The 19,082-nt window shown below is 39.6% G+C and overlaps 1 protein-coding gene across 6 annotated transcripts in view; it reads left to right on the forward strand.

Moving 5' to 3' along the window:
* The window catches only part of nav3 (neuron navigator 3), a 187,387-nt gene that overhangs the window by 106,805 nt on the left and 61,500 nt on the right, over window positions 1-19,082 (forward strand). For 5 of the 6 annotated variants that reach the window (XM_030149179.1, XM_030149180.1, XM_030149182.1 and 2 more), the window contains exons 10-11: window positions 8,246-8,354; window positions 18,566-18,973. In XM_030149179.1, coding sequence (XP_030005039.1) covers window positions 8,246-8,354; window positions 18,566-18,973 — 517 coding nt within the window. The remainder of the gene's footprint in view (window positions 1-8,245; window positions 8,355-18,565; window positions 18,974-19,082) is intronic. The other variant, XM_030149183.1, reaches the window with a different exon arrangement.

The following is a 19,082-nucleotide window of genomic DNA, read 5'->3' on the forward strand; positions in this document are numbered from 1 at the left end:
GAGGGTTAGTGCAGGGTGGGAGATCTTTTAGAAAGTCCACCGCTATAACTAGCACAATGTGCCAGTGTTGTGTGGTTTTGGTTTGTGCTGTGTGTGAATGTGTGCACATATGTGTCTGTTTGTGTTGACTGGGGGTTCCCTGTTCCATGCTGGTATCATGTAGACGAAGGGAAAGGTCACAGCTGACAATCACACACAGGGAGCATCTGCAGCTCTGTGTTTACACCCCTGCAGGCTGCCATCATCTGTTACAGTTCCAGCCCTGCATCATGACTGGTCATGTGATACATCACAATCAGTACATACACATTATTTTTAGCTTCAGCAAAACAGTGACTTGACACTCTTCAAGATTAAAAGCTCGTATTTGTTGGGCTCAAGGCTGTCAGTATAGAGTGCAGTGGAGCGTCTACGGCTGAGAGTTCAAGATGGAGGGACATTTGACCAGTTCAAACGATTTTCTAACCACAAACTCAAATTCCTGCTGAAAGAGCACAAACAATAACAATACAACACAGTGTACTGGCTCAGAGAAGTGCTACTGTTCAAAACACATCTTCTTCTTTAAAAAATGACCTCAGTTTCACAGCTCCTTGCATCATCTATATACAGAATATATTTGTGCTGAGAGATATTTTATTGATTATAAATAGGATATCAGTAGTCTGATTTGTTCAAGGTTGGTATACTTTTATCAGTGACTCACCTGGGGAGTCTTCTACAAATGTCTATAAATCCTCTTAGGCAAAGTATTCATTTGTTTCAACATTTATGTTCTTTAATTCAGCATGAAATACCATTTTTTATGATGGCAGAATTGACCGAGGTCAGCTTGGATGATAAATTAAACAAACAACAAACTCGGTGAAAAATAAGATGTCAAGTTCAAAGTGAGCCCAGAAATGTTAAAAGTGTCTACAAAATGCACTGTGCACAAATAACAGCATGTTGCAGATTACAGGTTAAGGGATGTCCGGTGAGCAGTGACATTCCAGACATTTTGCTGCGGTTGTGGCTTTTCTGAAGACCATCATTTAAAGGATAAAATTAGACTGCAGCACTGACCATTCCCTTTGTTTGGGGTCCATTTCAAATGCTTGCTTTGTGTTGTCACACGTTTCATGGTTGCTCTGCAGTCCTCATTTCTCTGACTCTCTCTTCATAGTGGGGCAGAAATGGCTCTGAGAGATGGAAGTTTAAGTGTATGCTCACCGCAAACACCACATGACAAGCCTACTCATTTTACTTGCAGCATATTGGCTGAAGAACAGTCAATAAATGACATTATCCCAACATCAAAGATTTCGCCTTAATACACATATTTCTAGATATAAAATATAAGAAAAGCTGCACAAATTGTTGTTGACTGACAGTAGGTAGCTGCAGTTGTGTACTCCATAAAACCAGTGAGTCACTCAGAAATCAGCAGGTCATTTTTAATAATTTTCAAGATGGAACACAACATTATATCCACTTAATTATGATTTCTGAGGCAACTGCTTCTAGTGTCTATTGGATGTTGGTAACTAAGATTAGAAAATGTGTGTAAGACAGCTGTGAGTGGTGGTGACAGCGCTAATAAAGCTTGCACTGATTGATGGGAATACGCTGGTTCTGTGGTCTCATTGTTGATCCATGATAAGCCACAAGCTCACTGTTTAGCTCCTCCAGACAGCATTTAATTAACTCAGACGGCCAGCATGGTGCAGCAGAAAGATGTAAGCTTACAGGTGCACTGTCCAAACAACTCACTGTCACGCTGAGACAGAGTGAGAAGAAATACTGAAGGATAGTATTGATGAAAAAAGACAAGGGGCTAGCAAGACAAGGAAACTGGAAAGAAAGTAAGAAAATGCAAGGGATTAAGAGAAAGAGAGGGTGGTAAACACAGAGAAGGAGGGCTCAGAGAGAGAGAGAGAGAGAGAGAGAGAGAGAGAAAGAGAGAGAGCACTGCAGGCTGCATGCTGGAACGAACAGGCAGACCGACAGCTATTTGAGCCCATTTGCCGGCTTCACCAGCCGTTCTTTCTCCGCTGTGAAGAGAGGGGGACCATCCGAGTCAGAGGGGACGCAGAAGAAGTGTGCTGCTGAGGTGGTAATTAAAGGAGTGACAGAGGGTGGAGGGAGGGAGATAAGCGTGAATGAAAGGAGGCTGTCATTTAATAGGGTAAAAGATAACGAGAGTGTGAGCACAGGAAGGGAGGAAGCAAGCAAAAGAGAATGTGTCAGTGAGGAAGGGGAAGGGGAGATGTAGCGGCTCATTCATCCACGCCCCTGACTGTGGAGGAGCGCAAGAAAGGAGCCAAGAAGACAGAGAGGCAGCATGAAGACAGGAGAAGGAGTGGAAGAAATAAACGTTTATGTTTGCCTCAACGTTTCAGCATGAGTATGGGCTTGCTCAAGGATGGATTTGGATTCTACCTATATGTCTGACAAGGAGTTTGTCTCTCCGCTCTTTACCCGGTGCTTCCTTTCCCTCCTTCCCTCTGAAGACTGGACCTCAGTCAAGAGGCGTGGGACGTGGGGACACATCTCTGTGCCTTCTCCATCCTCCAGTTCCTCCTCTTTTCCATCTGCTCACTCAGTGACAGTGCAGCCAAGATGTAAAACGGGGGATGATGCACAGGTAGAGCCACTTTTCTGCTTAGTTTCACTCACTGAGCCAAAGAGGTAAGCCGTCAAAAGCAGGGGAGCAGCGAGAAGCGATGAAGAGAGGAGCAGAGTTCTCGGTGTATCAGGGAGGCAGCCCAGCTCGGCGGCCTCCCCAGCCCCTTCCTGACACCTCAACCTGCGCATCAAGCAACGCTCACTCACAAACCTGACTCTGCTCAGTGACGGCGAGCAGCGAGTTTACTCCTTTGAGCTTGATGAACCATCGCCTCGTCTCTCCCAGCCCCAGAACTCTTCATTGCATCCATCTTCCACCCAACGGGCAGGAGGCAGCCTGCAGAGCAGCCCCAGGAAAGAGCCTGTCACAAGGGGCGGAGGGGTTCGGGGCACCAGAGCTCGATCCCTGTCGCTCTCACTCACAAAGGTACTTTCTCAGTCAGAGCATTCCCTCATCCCTGTCCCGTGGCGATGCACGACTGCAGGTGGGCGGCCGCAGCGGGCATCCTACAGCGGCCACCTACGGACTGAGGCACCACAAACATCCAGGGAGGAGGTGGGAACAGATGAAGATGGCAGCAGCGGCCGTTCAGATGAGGAGTCGGCAGCAGGCTCGGCTCAAGGAAAACGGGCAGGCAAGGAGAAGGACGGCGGGTATTGGGCAGAGGAAGAGGTTTCAGGTGGAGGTCCCCGTGAGGGTACAGCTCAGCTGGATAAGGAGGTGATCCTCACTATGCTGGGTGACCTGGAGCAGGTGCTGCACAAACAACCTCGCCCACGTAAGTCAGTACAGCCTGAGCAGACTGTGAACATGACCACAGCATGTTTTACATACTGAACACACATAATTTGAGAATTACATTCCTCTGGCATGACAGGATTAGTATGACACAGACACTGATGGGACACTCTCTACAGGATGTTAAAAATGTTATGTTAATACTAAGTGATGAAGGGTTTGGATAGGTTTTAAAAAGAGAACTTGCGTAGAATATGCAAGAAAATGCTTTTCAGTAAGCTGGTTATTTTTCTTAATCCTCCTGACAGAATACTACTAGGCAACGGCACTCACTCAAGTCTCACACATACTCACCCACAGATCTTCTATGTAGTTTGAACACATGAACACAGACTGATAAAAAAGGATCTCTTTCACATACAGATCATTTTTGTCACATGCATCCGCTCACTGTCACAGTCAGTAAATGTTTCTGCTGTGTGTGCAGCATCATTAAGTGCTCTACTGTGAATTTGACTCCTAGAGCCTTCCATTATGCATCCATGGATTCTACCCACAGGTACCATACTATACTCCACCAGCAGCAGTGTGTGATATGTAATTTCTACTCTATAATTTGCTTTGTGTTTTTGGAATGAGTATTGAAACATATACCTGAGTTTGATATCAGAAGGAAGAGCTGTGGGAGGGGTAGGTTTAGCTGATGAGACAGACCATTTCTGACGTAACTGAGATGATTATGGTGACTCTGTAGATAAAGTAAATAAAATGCACAGTGTAGCAGTGTGAGCTTTTGCACTGATCAGATTATTGCTGATTTTCACTGCATGGCTTTAAGCAGGTAGAAGCATGATGCAGCATAAAGCAGAAATGCCTGGAGGATGGAAAATCAACACCTCCTTTTGGTACCTGCACCCCCTTCACAGGCTTGAATCACACAGCCAATGTGATAAATATCTTCTGATTATATTTTTTAGTTTCTGTATTTGGTATTTCTTTTGTTCTAGAGCCATGCCTTTGTACAGAGTGTGTGCATTTGAAAGATAGTTAAGGAGGCATTTGCATCTCTTCAAAACTCTTTCACTCTATTGCGCTTGGTTTTCAGAGTATCCAGCTGCTGTCGTGGCAGTTTGCGCTTTTAGCCTCAGGGAGCGGTTGTCGTTGATATGTATTAACAAGCTCTCAATGTGCTGCAACAGGGCCATAAAATTACATCGATGTGTCTGTGTGAGACTTGCCACAGTAACTTGCAAATGACTGACAGCCAAAGCTTCATTAAGGCTATTTTCGTGACAAAACGTTGAAACAAGAATATGACTGGCATAGAAACATGTTAAGTTGTGTGTTTTTTCTTTAGCGTGTGCCTTTGTTAGTATCATAATTAGGCTGGGATGGTTCCTGAATAGTATTCAGCTGGAGTGAGGGACATCAGAACTAGCAAACATGCATTATTGAAAGACAGAGGGGAAGAGAGTGAATTGGTGCCGCTGGTACAGTATGTGTGTGGGTGTGTGAGTCTGCACTAAAGTGTGTGTAAAAATGTGTCAGTCCCAAACGGCACTCATTTGCATTATGTTGTGTCAACTCTATCTGCTGCAGTGTTTGTTCTGCACTCCTTATGTGTATGGTTTGTGTGTGTGTACCTTTTACTCTTTCCGTGGCCTTTCCACTCCCTCGCCGCACTGGCCTCATCGCAGCTTGGCTCGTCCACATTCCTTCCCAGCCAAGAGCTGGACGACAGCTTGAATCCCAATGAGTGTTTTGTGGGTTTTTCCCTCTGGCCTTTCACCTAACTGAATTGCTGGATACTGAAATGGAAACAGCAGTTTTACCTGTGTATAAGCAGGTACTATTTTGATCCAGATGTAGTAGCCATGCTGGGACATTGCTTATGTGGACTAAAAATACGTTTTGTAAATCAGTGGCTCTACAGCAGTGGTTTCCAACCTTTTTTGGCTCGTGAACCCCATTTTAACATCAAAAATTTCTAGTGACCCCACACACTCAAAACGGAATGTTTTCTTTTTTTCTTTTGCTAAAATGTATTTGTTTTTGATCATGTAACCGTTTGCTATACTATGTTGCAAACAAACATTAATTTTAGAGAACATATAGTCTATATAATGCATATAATTATGGACGGAGGCAGAAAAGCCAGGTGTAGATTACTGCACAAAGGGAGAATTTTATTGTTTTATGTACAGTCAGTCCAGCTTGGATTTACAAGGCTGACAATTAATACTGAACAAACAATAACGTAAACTATGAATTATGAAAGAGCTGCAGCATCTGAAACTGACCACAATGAACATTTGAAAGATAAACAGTACCACAGTGCTTCAGTTTCAGCTTCACAGTTTGTCATGTGTTTTATGTATTGGGATTGTCTCTCAACTCACCATGTATTTTTTTATTAGTAAGTTGTTTTTTGTTTTTTTTTTATCAATTACTAGAAATTTCAGGTGACCCCATTTGAATTCCAGGCGACCCCACAGGGGGTCCCGACCCCAAGGTTGAAAAACACTGTTCTACTGTATGTGTGTTTGTAGAGTAGGTTGGTTTGTGTCAGGCCTGTAGTTGTGTTCAGCTCACTTTTACTCTGTGCAGGTTATCCCTCTGCTTCTGGACTCAATTGTTCTTTCTCTTTCGTTCTCTCTCTCTCTCTTTCTCTTTCACACACACACACACACACACACACACACACTCACACAGACAAAACCATAAATGTACACACATGCCTCAGGGTGCTCCTCAATGTTGCATGAAGTGTCCGTTCATGATGGAGACTCCAGGGCCAGATCTCCTCAGGTCACTCTGTAATATGATTGTAATTGGATCTGTGTTGAAGGGGCCCTGGTGAGACGAGGCGGGGTGGGAGTGGGGGTGGGGGGGGATGTCTGAAAGGAGAGATCGAAGACTGAAAAGGGAAAGTCAAATATCAAAGATCCTTTGAGTCTGAGAGTTCGTCTCAATGAACTACATGTTTCTTCTTTACTTCCTGTAGCAGCTGCATCCTCATATAACCTTCACTCTGTGTGTGTACAAAACATGACCTCAATTTCATCATATATTCCTTGTATGAAATCTTCGTACAATTTTCAGTCATTCTTTCTGTTGTTGTCCTAAGCTTTTTCATCATCTTAGAGTCACGAAACTGCCTTATTAAGAGGCTCGCAGAGAATAAAAATGAGATTCACCAGCCCTGTCAAGTCTTTCTCAACTATTTTAATAGACTTCCTCATATTTACAAAAAAACCCCCAAAACAAATCACCTCCATATTGATTTATGATGCACAAGTAAAAGACAGCCTTGACTATTCTAACTAGAAAGATCTGCTGCAAAGAGACTTTAAAATTCACAGAGTAATATCACTAACTACTGCACCATCATTGGACCTTGTGAACCATGAGACTCTCAATGGTGTCACAGAGCATTCACTAAAAACAGAAAATTTAGGTGTCAGCACACAAGATCAGCTGATATTTTAGCAATGAAAGTGGGGGATGAGACTAAAGTTGATTTTTAGAAACTTGAAGCCATCTTGCAGGAAGTGTTTTTGCTGTTTTTACACTTCAATAAAGGTGTCTAAAAACAAGATAAAAACACTAAATTTGAGAAAAAAAAAAGTACTCAAAGCAAGTCAAATATCTGTCCATACAGCAAGAGAATTTCACTTGACAAGATTTCTTGAATAAAGATTGTTAAATCTAGAAATAAGCATGTCTACAGATGTATGAAAACCTATAATAAGAAATGAACACTTCTAAATCTAAGTTGTTGTTTTTTTTTTTTTATCTTGTACACAGTGTACACACATAGTCACACCTGAGTTAATCATTTCCTCCACTGTCCACTGAGTTGCACCACAGAAGTAGCTTGGGGTCTTTAACCTTCGACTGCTCCCATCTGCCTTCATTTGCCCCAGACACTGTAATCACAGTAGTTTGCCGTCACTGTAGTGCGCTCAGAGTACTGAAATCACCTCACAGGGACAGACCACAGCTTCTCACCCTCATTTTACCATCAGGCTGCATTGTTAGTTCGTTGTGTGAGATCTGTTGGCTCGTACATCTCTAACATGAAGGCAGTTAAGTTAAAAAAAAAGCACCTTTAAACAGAGAAGAAGTGTGACGATCATCTACTGTGTCTCATGCCACTTAATTACCCATTCTGTGACACCTGCCTGCAGATATTGGCTAACTGAAGAGCTAACAGAGAGGCTTAATTGGAGCAGACAAGCAGATACTTGGTCTGCGCCCATAGCTCACAGTTGTGAAACAATGCCCACCCATACTTATTAGAATAGGCTTAATGCCATCATGAAACAAGGGCTTCATCTGTAAATGAGGAACTTGAAACACATAAAACCTTCCAACGGGCTTTCATTGCAGTGTTTTTCACAGATGCTGGAAGATCAGGGAGGAAAGTGGTGGACTGAAGTGGCAGCGTTATGTGCCACGGCTGACAGAGAGGCAGAGGAGCTCTGACATAGTTTGCTTTTGCAGGCAGGAGTGTGTGGTGTCATGTCACGACATTTCTGTGCTGGCCCAAAGGAAAAATGTCAATACTGTGGAAAATAATGTATCCTCTTTTTCAAGTGATAGCGTTGCATGCGGTGCAGCCCGTTTAGCTGACAGGCACAGTTATTGTATGGTTTTCAATGTTAACACAGGATTTAGTGATGTTCACTCTTCCTGGCTGTCATCATTCTGTTACCCCTGCTCGGAGGTTCAGTGAAATGTCATCCTGTGAAATGCTGTATGTCAGATGTCCTCATCACTTCTTATGTTGTATCTTTGTGCATGTGTAGCTTGCGTGGGTGCGGGTGAGTGCTGTTTGTTTTAAAATGTGTGCAAGTCTGTGCATCTCTGTAAATCTTATGAAATGTGTGTTTTCAGGAGAAGACCCTGAGACAAGACGTATGAGGACAGTGAAGAACATCGCTGACCTGCGGCAGAACCTGGAAGAAACCATGTCCAGTCTACGGGGAACACAAATCAGCCACAGGTAGGCATACTGACCATGATGTGTTTACAGTGGTGGCTAATTCATGCTTTTGTTTAAGGCGTTTAGTTCATGTAAGGATGTTTTAGAGCTGGTTTTGGTTAACAAAGACAAACAAGGGGTGCCAGGTACAATAAATCCCACTCCTCGCACATATTGTAGCTTATTTTGGTATTGATCCAGCTGATGTTATCATGTCTATGTGTGTGCTAATGTCAGCATATCAATTGCTTCTATATATGTGCCCAGTTTGAAATAAATTCAAACAAAACTGATGTTTTTATAGGCATGTGAAATTTCGCCCATCATAAGTAAATGGGGAAAAAAGTTAAAAATTCATAAAAATTTGAACTTTGACCTACTTTTCCCAAAATGTAATCACATTTATTCTGGGTCACTGGCAATCTATAAACCCAGTTTGGTATGAATTCAACCAATAGTTTTGCTGCTACAGACATTTGAAATTTCAGCCATTTTAAGTAAATGGGGAAAAAAAGATTTTAAAATGTATAAAAAATTGAAACTTTGACCTATTTTTTCCCAAAATGTAATTACATTTATTCTTGGTCACTGGCAATCTATAAACCCCATTTGGAATGAATTCAACCAGCAGTTTTGCTGCTACAGACATTTGAAATTTTGCCCATTATAAGTAAATGGGAAAAAAAAAAGATTTGAAAAATTCATAAAAAATTTGTACTTTGATCTACTGTTCCCAAAATGTAATGAGATCTATTCTGGGTCACTGGCAATCTACAAACCAAATTTGGTATGAATTCAACCAAGCATTTTGCTGCTAGAGTGTTAACAAACAAACAAACAAACAAACAAACCTGGCAGGGTTTTAGAATTTTTATGTCTATGTGTGCATTTGCTTATATCCTGTTAAAAAGTTTCCTGTAAAATCTTCTAAAGTTTTATAATTTCATTTAGTGTAGAGGAATCTGGAGCCTCAATCAGCTCCAAAAATCTAATTAAGTCAGTGGTTGTGTCTTTACTGGCATTAGATTAGTGGTGCTTAACCTGTTCTGGGAACCATAACACTGCCCAAATGTTCGCTTCAAAGATCACAACCCACTGAACAGAAATAAATAAGTTAAATTAATTAGCAGAAAGAATTTTTGGCTTCTAATATCCTCTCCTGGCATTGACAAAAAAAAGCAGGAAGAGCAGCAAAACCAGAATCATCATCAAAAGCAAATAATCGACTTCTTTCAGAGACTGTTTTTTCACACTGACTTAATTCTTGCTGAGTTCTACTTGGCATCACTCGATAAAAATAAAAGACACACCCTCAAGAAGACCCTTACATGCCATGACACCAATGAAAATAACCACAAAGAAAGAAAACGCTTCCTTTGTGATCACAGCCTCATGTCTCAGTACCAATTATCTTAGTCAGTTTTCTTTTCAACTACATGTCCTTGGAAAATAAAAGCATCTGTAATTTTCAATCTCTGACTCAGCCCGTACAGTTCATCACAATGATTTAATAGAGAGATACAGTGCGTCTGCCATTCCATTTATTACTATAACATCCTCCTGACTTTAATTAAAATCCAGCGTTACTTTCCTCACCACCTGACACACATGTAATGACATTCAGGGGTTTGATGGACAACCAGCTTCTCCAAACACTGTCTCATCTTTGATCCATGGGCAAGCTGAACGCTAACAGCATCCACTGCAGCTCAGGCGAAAACAAAATGATAACCATTGGTTTATGTCATCTCCCTGGGCAGTGGTACCCAGCTCACCTCCTCCTTCTCCCTCAGTCTATTATTTTGTGTGTTTTGCCCCATTTACGGGGGAAGATGGTGGCCAGGCAGCCGACAGCCATGACAGATGGCAGTCTGTGTGTGCGCATGTGTGTGTGTTTCCTCCTTTTCTTTTTTCCTCAAAGGACTCTAAAGCAGGCGCGATCAATACACTGCCATTGTTTTACCACCATCTTTAATCTAGTGGGACCCACAAGGATACTTGGTCTGGGAACGGAAGTCTGATTCAAATGCATCAGGGCCATAAGGACAGTCAGCGTGAAATATGTGAAAACTGATCATTGCACATCCATATTAGTATCATGCCTAGTGTGTCTACATTTGTGTGTGGGGGATTTGGCGCATTTTTTAATCATGCAATTTAGTGGATTGAATGGATTTAATGGAATTCAGCTCCTGGGTATGTTCCAGTTTGTGTGAATATTCTCTATGTGTTTTTATTCTGAATGTGAAAACAGCCTCAGAATGTACGTGTCAATTCAGTCCATGAAAAAAACCTGGCCCGACCATCCTAATCTCTCCGCTGGATAAGAAACAGCTATAATCACTGTGAAGCTTTGAAGCACCTTAAGTAATTAATCATTGTTACGCTCATGTCATATTCATCCCCCTCACTGTTTGCGCCCTCTGTGTGATTCAACCTTCATACTTGTTTATACGCTCTGTCAACTGTGTGTCCACATGTCCAGCAGACACAAAGCTTTAAAATGATATTCCACTATTACCGTTTTTTTAAAGAGCAGCTTTAGCTTAAATAAATGTTTCTTTGAGTTGAAACATACGTATTACACTTGTCACAACGCAACAGAAACACAATAGGCATCATATTGTGTCGAGCACAAGTAGAAATGTCAAAGTGTTTACCTCAAACATTAAATGTAATATAGTTTTCAAAGTATGAGTCAGTCATGTCGAGTTTCTCTGTATAAGATAAAAATACTACTGTAAAAGCGTACCTGGTCTTGTCTCTAGTTATGATTTTGAAAAACCACTATCCTGTTCCTGTTTTTATATTTAACCCATAAAGACCCAGTGTTACCTTTGTGGCAGTTCCCAAATGAATTTTTCTCTATATTTAACCTTCCTTAAGTGATTTCTCACCATTTATTGTAATATTATCTTCTGTATTCTGTGTTTTTTTCAGTGAAAATCAGATATTTTCCTATATTTAATTTACTGATCATTTTGCTATTCATAAAAGCTCAGATTAAAGTTGAGGGTTATTATATCAAAAAGAGAGAAAATGAATTTTTCTCTATATTTAACCTTCCTACACTGATTTTTCACCATTTATTGTAATATTATCTTCTGTATTCTGTGTTTTTTTTAGTGAAAATCAGGAATTTTCCTGTATTTATTTCACTGATCATGTAGATGCTCATAAAAGCTCAGGTTAAAGTTGAGGGTTATTATATCAAAAAAAGAGAAAACTGAAGAAAAAGTGACTTTTTCAATAAATCTATCATTAACTGAACATAAACCCAGTGTGTCCATCCACTGTCATTGATCCAACTCCATGGGTTTTACTGCTGAATCAGTGTAGAAGATGACGGTGTTTCCACGGTAACTACAGAGCCTCTGAACATCCAAATGGGTCATATCTGATGATCATGAAAAGATGACAAATTATAATTTACACCAATTATGTACATGGATTGATAGGATTAGTGGATCAACAGATATTAAACAGTTTAGATCAGTAGATCCTTTTGATCATACATGGATGTTTGGGTCTTTACGGGTTAAACAAGAGATTATTTATTCATGTAATTAAGTGTGTCATTTTTTTTTCTTTTTTTCTCATCTAATGAGTCCTATCACCAGTGTAGTCAGCATGTGTATAGCATTGTCATTATACTGTTTGTATTTTTGTCCCTTCTGCGATGGAATGCAAACATACAAACATATTGATACAAATGCTGACTGTATAAGCAATTATTTGTGTATATCTGTATTTTATTAATGTTAGGCAATATACATTTGATTTTTGACATTTAAAATAACTGGCTTTATCCAAACTTGATTTCACATGTCTGTCAAAGTTAGAATACACAAGCTTAAAAAAAATCTGTTTTCTAGCCTAACTAGTATATGTCCATTTGTGTTTTTGTTTGTTTGTTGTGATGATCCAATCCAATCCAACTTTATTTGTAAAGCGCTTTAAAACAACCACATTGGACCAAAGTGAAAAATAAAATAAATAAATAAATGACAGAGTAAAATACAAGAATAGATTAAAAATAAATAAATAAATAAATGATGTCAATGTCCTTATGTGATTTTTTTTTTATAGTGAATGAATGCTGTATCATTGTTGGCTGTTTTATGTCTTGTTCTGTCACCTGCCTAGGGACTATTGATGAAAAATAGTTATTTTTACTAATTCTGCCATATTTACATGGGTGTATTTTTTTACACAACAATGTTCATAAATATGTGTGGTCCCTATTAAATAAACCAACACAATAAATAAAGTAACTTTTCCCATTTTGCTCCATTTCTCTGCCCCCAAATGTTTCACATCTATCATGAAAAGGTTTAAATTGTACTGAAAATGTGAGCTGTCGGAGGTGCAGCCCGTCTGGGGGCTAGTGACAGATAATGTTTCCTAAATTCTTGGAACCTGTTTGAGAAGTCCAGACAATGTCTCCCATTTTCTTTGAACTGACCCTGTTTACTTTGATGCAGCATCAGTTCACATCCAGAGAATTCATAAAGAAGTCTGAACATGTCGGGGCCCCCGCAGACAATATGTATTGATCAAGAAAACACATTTAATTTCCCTCTGGTGTTTTCTTTTTGTTCCAGACAATGACAAATGGTATTGATTGACATTTGAATGGAAAAGAAACAACTCCAGTGGTGTGAAGAAATGTTCAAGGGTAAACCTGGTTCTACAAACAGGAAATCTGCCCAGATTTCTTTCTGTCATCTGCTTGAGCTGAGGGGATCTCTGTCTTGTCCCGTTGGGAATTCAACAGCTGCCAGATGATGTTTTGAACATAGTCGCTTCACCTGTTCAGATTTGCTTGTATTTACACTTGAAGAACAGAAACAAAGAGTCTGGCTAAGTTATTTATTGCTTTGGAACTGAGGGGTGGATTCTTCAGTAAGTGCAGTTTCCTTTTCACATGTAATTTTTTTTTTTTTACGCACTGTCTCTTCACAGTTGAGCAATTTGAAGTTCTCAACAACTACAATTGCAGATTCTTAACGGTAATGATGGGGCCCAGCCAGACGCACTTTTCAGTCACTGACGATGTTCTTGTGGGAGTAGTCTGGCTGTAGAGAAGTGACATTATTCAGCTTGAGGAAGGTTTTACTGGAGACTTGATGACAGGATGAGTTTTCAGTCTTCGACCGAAAATGTAAAGTGACTTGTTAAGTTCTTGCAGTAGTGACAGCGTGTGAATGTGTGTGAGAGATGGATGTATTGATGAAATGATGGAGGTATTTCATAGAAAAGTTACCAAAATTAATAAAAAAGAAAAAAAAATCATTAGTTGTAACTTCTTCCAATCAGCAAAGAACCAAACTCTGAGATGCTGGTACCATATATATGTGAATGAGGAACAAATAACAGAACTATGTTCCCAAAAACAATATTAACCCCTAAAGGCCCAAACAGTCACCATCGACCAAAAGCACCTACTGATACAAACTGTTTAATACCTGCTGATACACTAATCTCGTCAATACAAGTAAATAATTGGTGTAAAATACAGTTATTCATCTTTTCATTGTCATCACATATGACCTATTTGGACCTTCAGAGGCTCTGTAGTTACCGTGGAAACACCATCATCTTCTACAACATTGATTCACCAGTAAAACCCATGGAGTTCGATCAATGACAGAGGATGGACACACTTGCTTTTACATTTAGTTAATGATTGCTTTGCTGAAAAAGAAATTTTTTCTTTAGTTTCCTCTCTTTTTGATATAATAACCATCATCTTTAATCTGAGCTTTTATGAACATCTACACAATCAGTGAATTAAATATAGGAAAATACCTGATTTTCACAAAAAAAAAAAACAAAAAAAAAAAAAACAGAATACAGAAGCTAATATTACAATAAATGGGGAGAAATCACTTAAAGAAGGTCAAATATAGAAAAAAAATCATTTGGGAACTGACACAAAGGTAACACTGGGTGTTTATGGGTTAAATATAAGAACTGGAACAGGGTAGTGGTTTTGCAAAATCATTACTAGAGACTAGACAGGTATGTTTTTACAGTGGCATTTTTCATCTTATACAGAGAAACTCGACATGAGTGACTCATTCTTTGAAAACTATATTACATTCATTCATTACATACATCACTTTGACATTTCTTCTTGATTTACATTCAGTTAATGATATCTTTGCTGAAAAAGTTCCTTTTTTTTTGTTTTCTCTGTTTTTGATATAATAACCCTCAATTTTAATCTAACCTTTTATGAACATCTACATGACAAATAAATTAAAATGGATGAAAATAACTGATTTTTAGTGGAAAAAATGCCAAATTACAGAAGGTAATACTACAATACATGGTGATAAAATACTTAAGAAGGGTTAAATAGAAATAAAAATTCATTGAGGAGATGCCACTGAAGTACCACTCTGAATTGGTGTTGCAGAAGTTAATTTTACTGCAACCAATGAATTAACCTCCACAAAAACTATACATTTACCTGTTAAAGTCTCATCATCCTTTGAGAGAAAAGAGACAGAGTTTATTTATATCTATCTGTACTCAGCACATAAACAGTTCCCTGCTGTCACCACTGATTCCTCACCTGCTGAGCTCTTGGCTGTACACAATGGAATCTCTTTATGTCGGAATTTATTTTAGTTGTAGTTCCGCTTTTATACCAGACAGTGTATCGCAAAGAGAGGGAAGTGAATATTGTGTTAGTAAAAGACAAAAGACTTGAAAAGATGTCGCAGTGTTGGCAATGTAGGGCCTCTGAATTGGAAACTGGCATAGTTTACTAAACTTTCTGGGCAAAAAGTAGCCTCATAAAGCAGTGATGTATCCCCATTGGATCATGGTGCTGTTATAGGTGCTTGTGGAAGCATCATAAGTTGGTTTGCCAAGTTAACTGCAGGCAACATGCAACAGATAAAGGTAAAGGGATTTGTTTCAATCAAGAAACAAAGCTCCTCATTCTAACATAAACAGAGATTTATAGCGTCTCTAAAGAAATACTAGCCCACAGGTATAATTATACACAATCTGGTATCACAGTGAATGAACAGCTGATGTTACAGTTCCTATGTGTGGCATATCCTACAGCAGGGGTGGGCAACCTGTGGCTCCGGGGCCACATTTGGCTCTTTGGTCCTTTTCTAGTGTTTCCATGTGTCTTTGTCAAAAAATAACGGGAAATGAATACCACTAAGGTTTTTTGTTTGTTTGTTTGTTTTTTGTTTTTGTTTTTGTTTTTTTTTTAACACATTTTGCTTTTATTGATGAAACCATAAAGTCAATCTGATGTTATGCAGCTGCATGTTGACTATACTCCAAATGAATCTAAAAATAGAAGCAGTAGAAGTAGTAATAGTAGAGTACTTTTTATTTTGTGACACTGACGGTATTCATCTGTATTCTCCATTGCAAAGAAAGCATTCACACACCAGTAAATTTTTGCTGCACAACACAATAATGGCATTTTCTTTAGTGTAGTTCTGTATTTTTTTTTTATTTTGTAGTTCTGTGAATGCACCAAAACTTTGATTTATTCTCAACATATTCTATGCAAACTAATCCTAAAGAGCCTCTTAAACAGTCACCACTAAGAGGTAAAACATAGGGATATGTTATTTTTATTTCTGTTCTAAAATGGCTCTTTAGATAAGGTTGCCGACCTGTTTCCTACAGGTTAATATATATAGCGCATCAATAAACAGTATATGTGTTTGTAAATGCTAGTTTGGATGGGTGGTATGTTTCCTTTCTTGCTCTTGCTGCTCAGGCATATCCTTCGATTCCACGCTCATTTATCTCAACACCTACACACACGCAGTCTCCCACAGTTTATCTGTCTTTCTCCATTTTTTCCCTCTGCAGCCTGAAGATAAAGATAAGCTGATTTAGCAAACCACATTGTGTACGAACAGTTAAATGATTCTGATTTCTATAGCCTGGCAAATTGATTTCTGTATTTCCATATTCAGCTGCGATCTGTTCTCAGATAAGCAGTTGTTTTTTTGGGTTGTTTTTGGGCTTCTTGGCAGTGCATGTGTCATTGTGTGTTTGTGTGTGCGTGTGTGTGTGTGTGTGTGTGTGTGTGTGTGTGTGCGTGTGTGTGTGTGTGTGTGTGTGTGTGTGTGTGTGCGTGGCTTTTATGAGGTGTTGATAGAAATGTGTTGTGAATATGGCCACTCTCATGTTGGCACCTGGCCTCACAGAGATGCAGTGTTCACCCTTTCTCACCCTTTCTCACCAAACACAGCCAAGCAGGACATCTCTCACACTTCACTGATTTAACCCTTTATAAGGCACTCATGGAAATATTCTGAAATTCAACATTTCCTGTAGACCACATTGGACCTGAGATTGTTACCACACTGTATCTATTACTGTCGACTGTCTTGTAATGTATGCAGAAATTACCAAAAATAGTCACTTGCCCGATAAAGGGTTAAGGATTTACTACAGTTGTCATGTAATGAATTGAGGCACATATCCACATCTTTCAATTTTAAATCACAAACATGAAACAGACATTACTGACCTGTCATACAGTACAATGTGTGATATCAGTATTGCTTTTATTGGATTCTACATACAGCGATTATCCAATCCAATCCAACTTTATTTGTAAAGTGCTTTAAAACAACCACAGTGGACCAAAGTGCTGTAAAGAAAAATAAATAAAAACCAAAATAACAGAGTACAATACAAGATAGGATTAAAAGACATAGAACCACTGTAAAAATAAATAAGTAAAAATACAGAAGAATAGATAAAACCTACATAAAAGAATAAAATACAAGAATAGATTAAAAATACAAAAAGCTGTGTGATTAAGAACAACAACAAATAAGAGCAATAAACCAATTATAATTATAATTGCTTGATTATCCTAATGATGCTGTTTTAATGTAGGAAGTGCAAACTGCATAGGCCTGTAAAAAACATGGGATATCTGGTATAGGATGCATGTGTTTACATATCCAATCCAGCAGCCTTAATCATGTTTACACTTGCTTTATTAATGTTTCTGTTGCCATGGCAATATATGAAATACAGCTCACCATTTTCTTTGTTTACGCAAGGATCTTTGTGACTGGAATGCACATCAGCAGCTTAACTTTAAAAGAGCCGCAGCATCTGTTTGAATTCATATCTGGAGCTGTGAATGCAGTGCACTGTTTTTCCCAGCAGAGAGAGCTCATGCTAGATGTCACCGCTGCCTTATCTATGTCCACATTCTGCAAGTTTCTGGACTTGGAGTGTGATTGTTTTGTTCTCAGGGTATTTAACCTGATGGACATTGTTCATGCTTTGGCTTCAAATACATTCGTTTGGATTTTGCTCCTATGTTAAAGTAAACTAGAGTGATGAGGCATTTTCAGAAAGACATGAACAAATCCTTCTAAAGCTTCAGAAAACAAACAGACTGCAGTATTTGTGTCAAGGCCACTGGATAGTCAGGGCAGTTGAGTCAGTCCTATTTCTCTTGCTTCAGGTTCCGTTTCTGTGTGTGTGTGTGTGTTTTTTTTTTTTCTACCTGTGGATATTTCATTTATTCTTTGCTATGATTTGATGCTAAAATTTTTGCCTCCCACATAAAAGCAATAAAATCTCACTTTGTATTTGCGTGGCAATATAACAATTCTAAGGTGAAATAACACAAGCCAAAAAACATCCCTCTATGTCTTTTTATTGCTCCTATTAACTATTAACAAACAATACAATGTTATGACTCATACAACTGTTGCAAAAGTTAAAGTAAACTTGAAAGTTGGATGGAAATGTAGATGTCCTCCTCTCTTAATATTATATACAATGATTTTATGACATGTTTTCTTGGGCCGTCACTTTCTTCCCTCCTCTCCATTCAAGTGAACATCCTGGAAGACACAGACAGGGCACTTTAGAAAGACACACACACATTTATACACACACCACTGACAGAGCAAGTGGCATGTGGCTTAATGGGAGCAGCACTGATGAAGACAGCGCTCCACTAAAGAATTGACAGACTCTTTTCAGCTGAATGATTTCATCTTCACACGCTAGTGCACTTGATATGATGTCTAAATTGTCTTGATGGCCTGTAATTTTGGTCTGTTTCAGGCTATCAGATTGTCTATACTGACCACAAAATCTTTGGAAACTGCTATATTTATTAAATAGCTTACAGTATCAGCATCTTAGTAAGTGCTAATTTCATGCATCAAAAATTAATTCCTTTCCCGTTTTTTATGTCTCCACAGTACACTAGAAACAACCTTTGACACCACGGTAACCACTGAGGTCAATGGGCGGACCCTGCCAGCCCTCGCCGCACGCTCCTCCCCCATGGCCTGGCGTTTAGGCCAACCACAAACCCCGCGTCTCCAGGCAGGTGACGCCCCCTCAATGCCCAGCGGCTATGCTGTGCCCAGGTCAAGCACGACTTCTGCTGGCACCACCACAGGGCGCTACAGCGGGCACTCAGACCCCTCCAGGTTTGTGTACAGTGCCCCTCTGAGGCGAGCAGCAGCAGCGGGGGCGAGGGGGGCGGAGCAAGGGGAGAAGGGAGGAGGAGGGCTGGAAGGAGGGAAGCAGATGGAGGTGGCAGGGTACATGAGTGATGGGGACATCCTAGGAAAGAACGGCCGGATGGATGAGATCACAAGCGGGTAGGATGACCAGTGTTTAGCACTGACACACAAATGAAAAGTCCATTTATACTCAATAACATGTTTGACCAACAGGTTACTGCAGGTAATTATGCTTTTAAGGATCATG

Source organism: Sphaeramia orbicularis, chromosome 12, assembly GCF_902148855.1.
Source record: "Sphaeramia orbicularis chromosome 12, fSphaOr1.1, whole genome shotgun sequence".
Taxonomy (NCBI): Eukaryota; Metazoa; Chordata; class Actinopteri; order Kurtiformes; family Apogonidae; genus Sphaeramia; species Sphaeramia orbicularis.